This window comes from Lutjanus erythropterus, chromosome 19 (genome assembly GCF_056507025.1).
Source record: "Lutjanus erythropterus isolate fLutEry1 chromosome 19, fLutEry1.hap2, whole genome shotgun sequence".
NCBI classification, from domain to species: Eukaryota; Metazoa; Chordata; class Actinopteri; order Lutjaniformes; family Lutjanidae; genus Lutjanus; species Lutjanus erythropterus.
In genome coordinates, this window is record NC_139335.1 from 17,957,453 (window position 1) to 17,972,571 (window position 15,119).

The following is a 15,119-nucleotide window of genomic DNA, read 5'->3' on the forward strand; positions in this document are numbered from 1 at the left end:
TTGCTGTTGAAGAGAAGAATAAAGTCCCTTTTATTTTAATGACACTTGAATGTCTCCCTCGTCTGTCTCTGCAGAGTGGTCTGGACCACTAAAGATAGTTACCAGCTAAGTTATAAGCCAAGCTAAGAGTAAATTAGTGCACTGCCAACTACAGTTTGGCAGCAACAAGCTGGAGGAGGTAACATTGGGACTTTGTCCAGGATTTACTCTGTAAGAGTGAGAAAAAAAAGTTAATAAGTGCGCCAAACAATATAAAATTGTATTTGTGATTCCCATTATTTATAATTCCATTTATTTATGTTCTCATGGTGTATTTTTGTAAGCTTTTATCCGTTTTATCCTGGTATTGTAACACGCACTGACTGACAAAAAAACAAAACAAAACAAAAACTACTGCTCGACTTGAAGAGTCTCAATCAGCTGAGGGGGTCTCCGACTGATGTTCTGGCTCATTGACTTTCAGGGGGCAGCCTTAGTAATTAGCGAGGCTAGCTGGCTCTATCCGCTCTTTGCAGTCTTTATGCTAAGCAAAGCTTATCGACTGCATGCTGTAGTTTCATATTTGACAAATATGAGTGGGATCAGTCTTCTCGTCTAATTCTTCTAAGTGTATTTCCCAAAATGTCAAACTATTCCATAAAATTTCTGCTGTTTTGCTTCCACACCGGCAACAGTCATAGCTGGTGTTGTTTCCATGTTGCTAGTACTAATGTCCGTCCCAATCTTGTGGGTGTGATATCTCAAGAACGCCTTGAGGGAATGTCATCAAATTTGGCACAAACGTCCACATGCATAGGATAAAATAATGAGACAATGACATTTTATGTCCAAAACCTCACTGTGTTCAGCTCTTTACCAGCCCTCTGTACTCCTCTGTAAAAATAATCTGTGAAAAGTGAGGACATCATGTTTCTTATTCACTGGAATCATAAATATAGCATAATACAACTTCAATTTTGCCCAATAAAACAATTTCTTCGCTTTTCTTTCTCCACCATTTCCCAATGTTATTGCAGCTCTCGTTATGCACTTTCGAAAAGAAGGAAGGAGAGGGATCAAAATCTAGACATGTTTTTTGTTGTCATTATTTTTCTTGGGTCAGCTCGCCCTTCAGTCTCCCTCCTAGAAGTGCTCTTGTAGCTCCCAAATCCCTGTAGTAACTGGCATTAAGATGCTATGCAATTACTCAATTTCCAGTGGTCTACTGATAATATGCACAGTTGCATAAAGAGGGAATGGTGGAGAACAGAACGACACCCGAGCTTATGATAGAGCATCTCTTCTTCTTGCTGTCAGCTCTCGATCCTGCCCGATGGCTTTGCTGTCTTTAAAGAGAAAGAGAGATAATGAGAGATTATTCATGGCCACTCAAAGCCATTAGTGCAAGAAAAAAACAACAACAATGAAAGGAGCCTCTCATTCATCAGCTGCAGTCCTCTGGTAGCCAGCAGACAGGAGTACAAAGGCAGGTAGGGAGAACATTACAACAGCTGCCGTGTTTACACAATATGTCTGAACCCTGAATGAGCCGAGGGAAACAGGAAAGATGGTGCTTAATGCTAATACATTAATGTTGCCAGTCATCAGTGTGATCCAAGTGGCACTCAGGGGTCCTCTTGAGTGGGTACTCTGCCCCGATGCTTTTCATCCAGCGGGGAGATTGATGTACGCTGCTCGGCCGTCTCTCATCTTTGTTTTGTCCAAACAGGAATCTCTGTAAATGTAATTATTGATCAACCTCCACCTCCTTTTGAATGTCATGAACAAACCCTCTCTCCGTGGCTCTCACCGTAATGACACTCACAGTGTATATTAAATACAGAGTGCTGCAAATGTTCAACAAATGATACTGTAACGCTGTAGTTCATCGGAAAGGATGGACAAGATAATGTAAACCAATTAAAACAATTACTTCACCTTTTGCTATAACTAACTCACTTTTGCAGAAACAGTGACAAATGTGGGTCTCACTTGTTTTTGGGTCAGTAGCTGTTTTTGTGAATATGCGATATACTGTACTGCTATGTCTTTATAGTAATTCTATAGGGATTGATTGATTGTCAATATTTTACAACTATCACTTAAGGAAAATGCACAAAGTTTGCAGCCCTGAGAATATCACTGGCGGTTTGTTTCGCCTTGTGCAGATCCTGGGCATGTAATCCTTGGAGACAACTGTCCCTGTCAAAGTGTGTCCACTTAAAGGGCTTGTTTTGCCGATGACAGGTTCAACTGTCTGACAACATTATGGAAAGGATCCCTACAGAGACAGACCATTTCCATTTAAAAATTCATTTCAGTTGCTGGTCTCGCTCATTTGTTTGACTTTGGTACTTTTAAGAGTTGGTCTGTATGTGTCCAATGCTTTTTTTTTTGCAGTACACCACAGCCCCCCTGTGTTGTACTGAGATCTGTGCCCTTTAATGATTATACGGTATGTGTTTTGCAGCATGTGTTAGAAGGATGTCAGGACTATTCCTCTTGTATGCCTCCTCATACATATTAAATATGTTGCAGTTTTACACAGATGACTGACAGATTATACTGTCATTGAACCCAACATGACCCATCGGCTTACAGCAGTTTCTGTTTAAGCATTCATCAATAAATTATAGTGCCCAACTTGGGTCAGTATAAACTCTGAACAATGACATATGACCAACTTATGAAGTTGATATGGAGACTGTGTTAGCAAACATGGACTTATTTACACATCCAGTAGAAATGGTGCAACATTATTATTACATTAGTGAATCCAGTGTTCCCTCATTTATTTTGTTTTGGTCTTTTAAACTGTTAAATGCACCATGTTCAAAAGCTAATTACTTTGTCTACCTGCTGTTTGGTGTTGGGAAGATAGCATAGAGTTTGTTTGTTTTTTTTTTTGCTTGACTGAACCAAACATGGTAGTCACTTGATCCATTAATAGTACAAAAATAATGATTTACTGTTAAATTCTGTTTAAAGTCTCTCCTGTTGTTCTATGCACAAATCATTCTGGGAGATTCACTGCCAGCGTGCTTTGTTTATCTGTCACGTGTGTTTGTGTGCAACTAAATACAGCTTCCTCTTTCAGTATGTTTGCCCCGTGACTTTGTCATTGTGGGAGAAAAATTATGCCAGACTCCGACAGCTGTTCAGTCAGAAACACACCGCCATCTACATTCCAGCTAGGAATACTCTCTCTCCACCCCTTGCTTTTCTGTCATGGTCGGCAGATGGAAAAAAATGTCATTGTGATATAAGATATATAAGAACAACCTGGCTCTGCATCACATGTCTCTTCTCTCCATTCGTGGCTGGATGTAGAGTCACAAGTCAAGACCCCAAGCAGCTATCCTTGGTTGGACCTCTGTGTGTGTGTGTGTGTGTGTGTGTGTGTGTGTGCGTGTGTGTGTGTGTGTGTGTGGCAGTTGAGTCCTACATGAACCCTTGGCATTCCAGCAGAGTGGTATAAGTCACCATCCAGGCCGGATCAGTTTCTCTGGCCCGGAAATAGGTCTACGAGCAGTCGGAAATCTCCGTCCTGGAGCGGTATCACTCCGATGCTTGTCGTTTTCCAAATGTATGGAAAATAGTTTCCGTGTGACGCCCTGGTCCAGCCTATCTAGGCGACCAAAAGTGACATTGTCATTGGGCCAAATGGGTCAGTCGGTGATGAGTGAAAGATGTGTGGGTTGACTGATGTTTCACAAGGGGCCGTGGGATAGGGTCACCTGACTGGCTACTCCTGCTGCTGTTACTATTGTTGTGCTGCTCAGTCCTGACCCCACATGAGGTCGTTGTCACCATATTGCAGAGAGCTCCTGTTCCTCCAGCTTTCTTTTACTATGGCATGACTTTTTGAGACGTCCTTATGTACTGTTTGTAAGACTAAGGGTTCCATTAAGAACCATTTTCATCCAATTAACTCTTTTTAAGAGAGAGAGGGTCCTTAAAGGATTGTTGAGATCCTTGAAGAACTCTTTTTGGGATACATTAAAGTTGTAATATACAAAGTGCTTTACTTTTCTAGTTCTGTTTGTATATTTATTTTGCATATTAACTTTTTTGTCCCTCTTGTATGCACCTGTCCCATCAAATAGCTGTTGGGAGTATTCTTTTGCGCTATGTCCCCTGGTATCAGGGCAGTGCAGTAATCCTGGTGTTTTCCCTTCTGCATTTATATTTATGGCTGTTCTAAAATTATACTGTTGAGTCAATTCTTGAACTTCAAGCAAGAGCTTATTGTTTCCATTCAAACAGCAGCTTCATCAGAATTGTACCTTAGATGTTTGCGACTATAACAATGTTTGTAATGTCAGGTTGACCTCCCCCTACCTTAATTGTCCCACTAGATTTAATAACACAATCGATCTAATATCAAGATTCTTTGTTTGTCTGTCTCCTGTCTGTCTTTCAGTACCGGATTGGCCAGCTGTACATGATCAGTAAACACAGTCATGAACAGAGTGAACGCGGGGAGGGGGTCGAGGTGGTCCAGAATGAGCCGTATGAAGACCCCGAGCACGGATCAGGCCAGTTCACCGAGAAACGAATCTACCTCAACAAGTGAGTGTCTTCCTCTTGCCATGTAACATTCTGTATGTTAAATGTCCAAACTCCAATTCCAAAAAAAATAAAACAAATAAAAGCAGAATGCAAAGATTCACAAATCTACTGTTTGGACCTATATTCAACTGATTATAGGACAACGACAAGATAATTCATGTTCAAACTCATAAACTTGACTGTTTTTTGTGATTTTTTTTCTGAACACATTCCAAAAAGGTGGGGCAGGAGCATGTTTACTACTGTGATACATCAGCTGTCCTTTGAACAACACTGAGTAGGCGTTTGGGAACTGAGGACATTAATTGTTGAAATTTAGAGAGTGAAATTCCTTCCCATTCTTGATTAATACATGACTCAGTGAAGCCACACTGTTGTAGCACGGGCAGAATGTGTCTTTACATTGTCTTGCTGAAATAAGTGGGGACATCTCTGAAAAAGACATCGTCTGGATGGAAACACGTTGGTCCAAAACCTGTGTATACCTTTCAGCATTAATGGTGCCTTCACAGATTACCCATGATGCCATGGGCACGAACACACCCTCATACCATTGCAGATTCTGGCTTTTCAACTGTGTGGTCCTTAACTCATTAGCCCACAGGGCACAATGTCCATGGTTTCCACAAACAATCAATGAAATGCAGTCCTGTCAGACCACAGCAAACTTTTCCACAGAGAAGTCTGCAGCATTTCTGGATGTTGTTATGTGGCTTTCTCTTAACTAACTGGAGTGGCCAGTTGTGTTTACTGACAACGGTTGTTCAAGGTGTTCCTGAGCCCGTGCAGTAGTATCCTTTATACGATTGTGGGTTTTTAATGCAGTGACACCTGAGGGATCAAATGTCACAGGCATTCAAATGTTAGTTTTTGGCCTTGCCTCTTATGTTTAGAGATTTGTTTATATTTTCTGAATCTTTTAATGATATTATGGATCGTAAAAAGGTGAGAAAAATTCTTAAATTGTTAGAATATTTGCCCACACAGTTTTTACAAAATAGTGAACGTCACTCTTTATCAGTTTGTACATTAAATATCTTGTTTTTTACTGCACTCAATTGAATATACGTCAAAAAAAAGGATGTGCAAAACATTACATTTGGGAATTAGAGTTTGTAATTATTTTAATTATTTAAAATGTGTATAAATATAGGTTTCCAAAAGAATCCCACATATTCTGTAGAATTTTCATTCATTTCACAGTAATTATCCTTAAGCATCTATCACAAGTCACCGTACATTAGGCTGCTGCTGATAAAGCTTTCAGGAGAGATTTGGTAAAGAAAAGATGATGTGACATTTTTCACTTCATAGCTGTCACTGACGCTCATTGCTGCTGTAATCCTCAGTGTTAAGACAAAGATTAGTCATTGGTTAAGATGTCTAATGATGTGTTCATGTCTTCACATGTAGGCTGTCCTGTTGATGTAAATAGCTGAGTATATATAGCCACATAAAGGACATCATAAGTATTACACGGCTTTGCAAGCTGAACTAAGCATTGCTGTTGTGTTCTAAGAATGAGCAGGAAGATAAATGTGGTCAGGTGTCCGTTTTCATCTCTCTCCATGTCTATTTTCCAGTGCAGAGCTGGTCCTGTACTTTGTTCAAGTGTTTAAGTGTTAAAGTGTGAAATTGAGTATATGATTTTTCATGATGTACTACAATTGAATTAGCTGCTGTGTGTAGTCTAAAGTGTGATCTCATTTGTCACTTCGTTCTGAATGTGACCCCATCATCACGCACCTGCAACATTTTTTTTTGCAGCCAAAAAAACAAACAAAAAAAACCCTTATGTCTGTCTGTCAAAATTGTACGCATGGACTTTTCATTGATATTGATTGACTGGCACTGATGAGGTCAGGCCAGGTGAAAGCCTGGTTCAGCATGTTATTGATTTCTCTTGTTAAATCTATAACAATTACAAAGGCTGAGATGTGGTCAAACAGAGTGGAAAATAAACAAATCTAAAATTAAAAAAAGCCCTGTGTTGTATCTGTATAGACACACATTTCTACATACAAACATACACTCATATCAACATGTAAACACATAAGTACATGCAAATACATGCATGCTTATGCTCATCTATATACACAGACCCTCCCGTACTTATTTTATCAATGTTCAGACAAAAATAGATAAATAATTACATTAAAAAAAATATTTGAATTTTATCTACTTTGGAAATTAGTTTTAACCCCAGCCTTTACCCTAACTCAAAGTATCACACTTAGATGCAAAAATTAAATTCTGTTTCATTTTTCTATTAACATCGTTTTCAAGGAGTCACTCATGCTTCAAACACATTTTGAAATGTTCAGGATGCTGAAAGACAGTTAACTAAAGGTGATAATTAAAGTTTTTACAAAGCTGATAATGCACAGTTTTAGTGACATTGCTGCAAACGCTTACATTCAATTATATGTTAATAATTCATCATAGTTAGTGGTGGAGTTGCACTGGACTGCACCTTTCAATATAATGCAGTCCTGTACCTGAACTCCACTAACTATGACCTTGACAGTAAAACATAATTTAACATTTTGAACAACAAGAACTCAACATTAAAGGCATCAAAAAGATTTTGATGGCAGAACAGTTATATACTGCACCCCAGAGAGGGTGAGGTCTGTGTGGTCAGGAGTGACAAGTAAGTGGGCCTCTGGGAAATGTGAAGTGTCATTGACAAACTCAGAGGAGAGGAAGGTTTTGTGTGTGTGTGTCTGTGTGTGTGTGGGCGGAGAGAGATGAGGTCAGTGTAAGTGATGGATAATTTGAGCAGTCACTGTCGGACGTCGCGCCTGCTTCTCTCCACCCACAAACCACCTGTTACCATGTTATAGCTGCAGTCTGTGCGCGTGCGTGTGTGTGTGTGTGTGTGTGTGTGTGTGTGTGGCTTGTATGTATGGCAGTGTGAGGACATGTGACCAGTCTGCTGTGTGTGGACGCTCCTCTGGCTGCTTGACAGTCCATTGGATAGAGCCGTCTGTCTCATGTCCCAGTGGTCCACACAGTATGATTTCAGTATAATCTCCTCATTCAATTACAGCTGCTAGACACAGAGGAATGGAAGAGGGTGATAATGTGCGAGTTAAAACATTCGGTGACTGGTTTAGAAGGGAATTATCCCGAAAGCCAGATTTAGTACAACTTAATGATGGCTTTGTGTCTAATTATGATGCTATTTGCCTTGCTTGATTGGCTGATATTCACTTTGCAGAAATCAGGACCAGCTGAGATTTGGGTGGATTTGGGGAGATCTGCTTCTGATGAGACTCGATAATGACTCACAGTCACTTGTTCCTCATTATTGCCGGTTATCAGGACTAAGGGTCCATTCAGACAGATGAGGCCCACCATGCTGCCTTTTTTCTTGAAACTGTTGTTTAATGAAAAAGAGCAGTGTGGTGCATTTGATAACACTTAATAATAACTATCATTAATATGGTAAATTGATTGATTAATTAAAAATAGTTAATATTTTTTTCACACAAACGAGAGTTATGTTGACTAATTATTAGAAATGTTATACTTTATGTTACTTTACCATTAGTTTGTGAATATAAATGATTAGTTAACACTTGCATATTATGGGTTAATAATTAGAATTATTTGGATGGCTATTATAAAGTTGCAACAGATGAGTATAACTGTCTGCTCGACTATTGGGGCAGCTCTACCTACATGGTTGTTATTCCAAGCTACTGTAAACTGTCGTCACCACCGCAGAAAGACCAAGAAAAATTGGACAATGGGAAAAAAAATGTGAATGACACTGGGTGCTTTCCGCTCTGACTTTTAAGTTTTTACAACTCGGGGTGTTCAAAACTGCAAGGCGCTTCCAGTGTATCAAACTCAAGGCCACTCCGGGGGAGGGGGGGTGAACAGCATACAAAATGCTTGTTGTCTATAGAAAACAAGTGGAAAAAAAGATGCCTCTTGCTGCAAAACTGCACTCTGTCTGGGCCTCACTGTTCCATTATTCATACTTGCCAACCCTCACGATTTTCCTAAGAGACTCCCGATTTTCATTGCCCTCTCCTGGTTTCCTCCTGGCGTCACAGTTTTCACATATTTCTCCAGATTTATAACAAATATTAAAACCTTTTTGTTAATAAAACCTAATTCGTGCCACACTATGACTCTAAAGGTCCAGTGTTTCCACCCGAGCAACAATAAAGCTGCATGTGATAGAGAGGCACTTGTGTCCACTGTCTGATTTCCTTAACACATGCAGAAAAAGAAAATAGTTTCAAGTATCCCAGAAAGATTTGTTATACCAAGTTTAAAATAAAGGGTCACAATTTCTTAGAGCAGCCTAACTAACATATACATAGAAAAACCTTTGTAAATATAAATTTTCTGTGTCATTGTAATCAAATTTGAAATTGGACTCATTGAGGCTAAATGCTGTGGTTCCACTGTGTTTTTCAGCTAATAAATGTTAGTTACAGGTCGTCTGCAGACAGCTATTTGCAAAAAAAAATTTAGCTACTATCTTGTTATTTTCGTACTTTAAAGGTTACCAGAATGCAGCAAACAGAGCCTGTGAAACTCAAAGTTTTCTTACAGAGGACACCCTAGACCTTCCTCTTTTGTTCCCTGTTCTTGAGGCCTCAAGGTTGGCAAGGATGCATTGTTAAAGGTATCAAAGTTTCAAAAGGAAAATCTCCTCTATTCAACTCTGGATTCATGCATTTGATCTGTGGCTTGGCAATTTTCCCACCAGCTAACCAAGGTTTGGCCCCTGTTGTTCTCCTTCCCCAGTAATCATTTGCACTTTGATTGGACGCCCAATAAGGTGCTCGGCTACTTGGCTGCAACTGTCAGCATTTAGAATCCATTTGTGCTGAGTAATAGCTAGTTCTCTGTACTTTCCGCCCTCCGTGTCCCTCTCTGTATCTATAACGGTGCAAGGTCTGGTGAAACTCCACTGCTGGGTGCAGGGTGTAATCAATGTAATCAACTTCCCCAGGGGCCGTCATGGCTGCCTTGCATGGCCTCCATTACGGCTCCACGCAGCTGGATTCTTGTCATTGCCTTTTCTAGGTGATGGGGCAGAAGGAAAAGAGTGGAGCAACTTTCACAGACTGTACAGCACACAGGCTATTTGTCTCATCAGTCCTCTAACTTTTCTGCCTGTTTTTTTTTTCCTCTTCTGCTTCAGTTTACAAATCCACCCACTCTGATTCGTTCTTTGTGTTTCAGCAAGCTGCCCAGCTGGGCCAGAGCAGTGGTCCCAAAAATTTTCTATGTCACCGAGAAGGCTTGGAACTATTACCCGTACACTATCACAGGTAAAGCTTTGATTACACATCCTTCTGCTTTTATATATGATGTACACTAAAAAAGTATTCACAAATAGCGTGTGTTTTCTTGCACATTTGTCTGAACATTATAACATATAACAAAAATTAAGACTGGTTTTGAGAAAAATAGACAACCACTGTCTCTTTTAATAAGGATCTCCCTCTATAATAACCTACCTATTTTCTGCAGCCTTCTTGAAACTCTGTTCACCTGCCATTATATGGGATCATTGGGAGGGCAAAAGCACATAGAGGCAATATTCTGTCCACTGCAGTTTACTCCTGAGGAGCAGAGGAGAGGGAGAGATGGAGTGACAGAGGTCAGGAGGGATGGTGGAGGTTGGAGAAGAGAGGACAGGCAGGTTTAATTGACTGATTGAGAGTGAAGTGCAAGGTTAAACACAAGTTTAAAACATCCTCACAATGCGCTTTTTGACTGTAGTTTGTGTCCAACAAACTACCATGTTTTGACATGGAATTAAAGAAGAAATCTGTGATGTATTTACTGTAATAAATTGTAAAATGACCGTGTTGTGTCGTCAGAGATTAAGGAAACATGAAAAGTTGAGATACTCACTTCTCTGACAACACTACAGCCGCGATGTCCCCCTTTGAATTTTCTATTCTGGCCTGTACCTTTTTTTTAGGTTATTGTTGTCTGTTTCACATTAACAAGAGGTGAAATTAATGCCAAATGTTCACCGAATGATTAAGTCTCCGCTTATGTGTCATCATTGATAATCTTTCAGAAGGAGTAGATGTTTAATTTGTGTTAAATTGAGGAATATGTTGAGTCTGGCAGTAAGGCAGACACTCACTGAACTCCAAATTCAGGGTGTGTATTTTCAGAGCAGTGGACTTTCGTTTTCAGGATAGCAGGGGTAACAAGCTTAGCAGTCTGTCAAACAGCTGATCAACTTAAAATCTTGTGCTGCAGTACTCATTTTTGGATGAGCAGTTGCTACATTTGCATCTAAAACTGATAAAAAAAAAATAAAGTTTTTTCTTTGCATTTTATTGAACTAGTCATGTTTTGCAGCACCAACCACAAACGTTTGCGCGATGTGTTACATAAGATATGACTGAACCTGTTATCTGCAGCTCTTCACCTTACAGTTTAAGTGGTGTTTTCATCATCCAGCACTGCCAGGATGAAATACCCTTCAGGTTTGAAAGTTAAACAACAAACTTGACACAAACAAGGTGTCAGTATTTGTGAATGTGCTGGTTTAATTTAAAGTGTCATCAAACATACAGTCTGTTAACAGCTTTTGAAAGAATAACAAACTTTGAGCAGAAGCAGAAGTGCTATATAGTTAAACTTTTTTTTGAACTGATAACACACATTTCTCTGTGCTGAGTTCCCCTTTTCAAACGTCAGTTTTCTTTATTAATATGCAGCTCAGAACAGCAGTTAATCTAATCCAAATTGCTCTGATGCAACCAAAACTCTTGCACCAGAACAGTTTTTGGTGCATTTAAGGGGAATTATCGACCGTTGTCGCACCCCAACATGAAACTGGTCAGATATGCTTCATTTGTTTAGCTAATGTCACACAAAACAAATATGTACCCATTCACTATACATACATGTATAGGATAGCTACAGATATACTTATACAGAAACGTTTGTTAATCCTGTCCGCTGCATTTGGCCACAAGCTCTCATCTACATTACAGTTCTTTCTTACAACATACCTGGGAAATAGTCTTTTTGCATGCCTGATCCATCCCTGCCAATCCTCTGCAGATATGCCCATACATTCAGCATTCACTGAGTCGAAGACAGGCGTCTGATCATGTGGTTGGAGGTCAAACCTTCCACCTTCATGAGGAAAAAATATTCCTCTGTGTGGCTGAGGACTCTATAGACTCTCTTTACATCTAGAGAAAAACTTCTTCCAAAGATTTTCCCTTTTACAGTATATAAATTATGATTCCAATACATAATACATCCAATATGGGAATCAGCTGTGGTTGATCCTCTCTGTTTCTTTAGATATAGATGCAGCAGAATGTCGCAAATTGCAGTTTAATTTACCATAATATTGAGTTATGTTAGCTTTATGTTAGCTTTTTTTTTTACAACAGTATATAAACATGACTCACTGTAAGTGAGTTCAGTTCATGAATTGTAAAAGATGTGATGTTTGGTTTCATTGTGTGTCAAAGCAATGCAAGCTGATCCACAGTTTAGTCCACTTCTGTTGTTCTGACGCTGTGAACATATCAAAAAAGTGAACTCTGTATTAAGAAATGTGTGTTACCAACTGTAAGAAAGTAGAATTGCCACAAAGAAATACATGCTAAAGTGCAGAACATGCATTCATCTGCACAGGGACCCATACATACATTAAGTGCATGTAATGAACACGTGACTAAATATCTCTTCAGTAGAACCATGCACATATAAAAACGATCAGTGTCACACAGATTTAAAAAATGAGGCTGTGTCAAAACAAAATAGGCTCCTCTCAGGCGCTTTCACTGAGGCTGAAGTGCTATTGCTGAAGCTTAATGGTCCTGTTTCCATTTTGAACTAAATTATTTTCTCTCCTCTATTCTTTTCTTGTCTCTCTTATGTGGTTTCATTCCTCTGTTGTCTTCTACCTGTCTGCACCCCATCACTCGCCTCCCATCTCTGTCCATTACACTGATGGCGTCTGCTGGAAATATGGTCAGAGTACACGGTGAGTAGTTTCAATGTGTCTGCACCCATGCACATGCTCACACAAAATCACACACTGATAATAAAAAAACACTTTGATCCAAAAGCTGACATGTGAATGCTTGTGGCAGAGGTTAAAGGTGAGAGCGGTGAGACTTGGAGGATGGTCAATGTGTGTGAGGAGCCTCTCTGATAAAATCCAGTCTCCAGCAGGAATTCATGGTCACTTGAATCGTGACATGCAAATGCCTTTCTGCACCATCTGTCACACTGTGCACATGTGTATTTCAATCAGATCCTCTTTGTACCATAATATGAAGGAGTTCTCAGTTAAACCCTCTGTGTGGTTTCTAGATAAAACCCTTGGAATATAAAATGTTCTTTGTAGAACCCACAGTGAGGGGTCTGGCTGGACCTGTGATACCATAGAAAGGTTCTCTGTAGAGCCTTAAATAGATGACTGCCTTTTGAAGAAAATATATATATTTTTTAAATATTGTGATACATGATATAAAAGTGCATTGCATGCTCATCTTGTTTGCTGTCTGCTATCATGGGTAACAGGTTGTGAAAGTATTGTTTCATTATTTACAGTGTGATTTCCCCCCCTAATGTGTGTGTGTGTGTGTGTGTGTGTGTGTGTGTGTGTGTGTGTGTGTGTGTGTGTGTGTGTGTGTGTGTGTGTGTGTGTGAGTGTGTGTGAGAGAGAGTGTGTGACAATGTATTTGTGACATTCAGCTCATTCTTCTGACCTTCATTCATCAGATTGTGCTCAAAGCAAATGAAGTATAATCCAAACAGAAAAAAAAACATCTCGTCTCAGGTTTTAGCATTTTCCATGCAGTGACCTTTAACTATAACCATCTCTGAAACATGTAATTTCACATCCGTTAAAACCCAGTGTGATCTGGAACCTTGATTATATTTTCTTGTATTTCTTGTTTACTCCCAACTTGCATTTGGTTTCGTTTTCTCTTGACTTTCTAGGTTTTTATCCCCTTCAGGCATAAGTCACATTTCTTATGTGCGCAAGAGCACCTTGAGGGAATATCTTCAAACCTTGTGGCAACTTGGACTCAATGATGAAATTATTAAATTTTGGGGGTTAAAGGTCAGAGGTCACTGTAACCTCACATCCATCCCATTCTTGTGAATGCAATATCTCGCACTTGGAGGGATTTTTTCTTTTTTTCAAATTTGGCACAAATGTTCACTTAGGATGAAGTGGTCAGATTTTGGTGGCCAAATGTCACTGCAACTTCACGTCCACCCGCCTCTTAGGAACGTGATTTCTCCGGAAGGTTAGGAGGGAATTATTTTCAAATTTGGTACAAACATCCACTCGAGGATGAAATTAGATTTTGGTCAAACATCACTGCAATCTCACATTCACCCCACTCTTGTGAATGAAATATCTCAGGGCAAACTTGGCACAAATGTCAACTTGGACTCAATGATGAAGTGATTCAATTTTGGTGGTTGGTGGCTGCGACCTCATTTAAATGCACTCTCATTAATTCAATATCTCAAGAATGCTTGGAGAGACTTTCTTTAAATTTGGAAGAAGCGTTCACTTGTGGTCAAGAATGAACAGATTAGATTTTGGTGCCCAAAGTTCACTTACAATCAAAGAAGACAGAAGACAATATGCAAGAATCTGCTTGTACAGTCAGTCTAAAACTGTAACCAAGTGTAGTAATCATTCATATTCCATGGTGAAAGCAGGCTAAGTAAGGTAATCTGCTCTTCCTTGGGAATCTCGAGGTGTTCCCAGGCCAAGTGGTATATGTAGTCCCTGCAGTGTGTTGTGGGTCAGCCATGGGGTCACCTCCCAGTTAGATGTGCATGAGATAACTCTGCAGGGAGGCAACTAGGACAAATCCTGATCAGAATCCTGATCAACTGACTCTTTTCATGCAAAGGAGCACCCCTTCTACACTAAGCTCTTTACAGATATCCCAAAGGTGATTCCTGCGAAGGAATCTTATTTCAGCCTTGCATCTGAAATCAAATTCTTTCATTTCCCTCTATTGAGCTCCTGACTATAGATGAAAGTTGAAATGTAAAATCGATTTGTAGGAGCTTCACCTTCCGGCCCACATCTTGCTTCATCAGTTGTCTGATGCAACACCTGCATCCCTGCTGCACCAATCTGCCTGTCAATACCAACTAATCAAGCACATTTCCCACAGCTCTCAACAGGAATAACTGGTCAATTGACTGTCGCTGAGAAAAAGCACTAATGATTTGCTCTGGGATGTTAGAGGAACATTAGCCTGCCCACCTTATGTCTAAAGCAGCAAGGAAACATCAATGAAGCACAAATAAAAGCAGCAGCAGGCTGATCTTTTCCCTCGAGACTGTACAGATGCATGGAACATCTGGATGTTTGAGGAAGGTCACACCAACTGATGTGAAAGTAACTTTTTCTGACTGTAGATCCAGAATATGAAAACGAGTCTCCAGTACTCGGAGAAATATGCTCTTGCTGTACAAAACCACTCAAATCATTATTCTCACATCAGCAATCATCATGATTTCCATAAGAGCCTCTAACAAGACAGCGGTCCACTTACAAATTTAATATT

At 39.8% G+C, this 15,119-nt stretch overlaps 1 protein-coding gene across 1 annotated transcript in view; it reads left to right on the plus strand.

Annotated features, from left to right (window-relative positions):
* The window catches only part of pitpnc1a (phosphatidylinositol transfer protein cytoplasmic 1a), a 52,718-nt gene that overhangs the window by 26,084 nt on the left and 11,515 nt on the right, over positions 1-15,119 (plus strand). Inside the window, exons 2-4 of the mRNA XM_084744747.1 lie at positions 4,403-4,551; positions 9,763-9,851; positions 12,546-12,553. Coding sequence (XP_084600873.1) covers positions 4,403-4,551; positions 9,763-9,851; positions 12,546-12,553 — 246 coding nt within the window. The remainder of the gene's footprint in view (positions 1-4,402; positions 4,552-9,762; positions 9,852-12,545; positions 12,554-15,119) is intronic.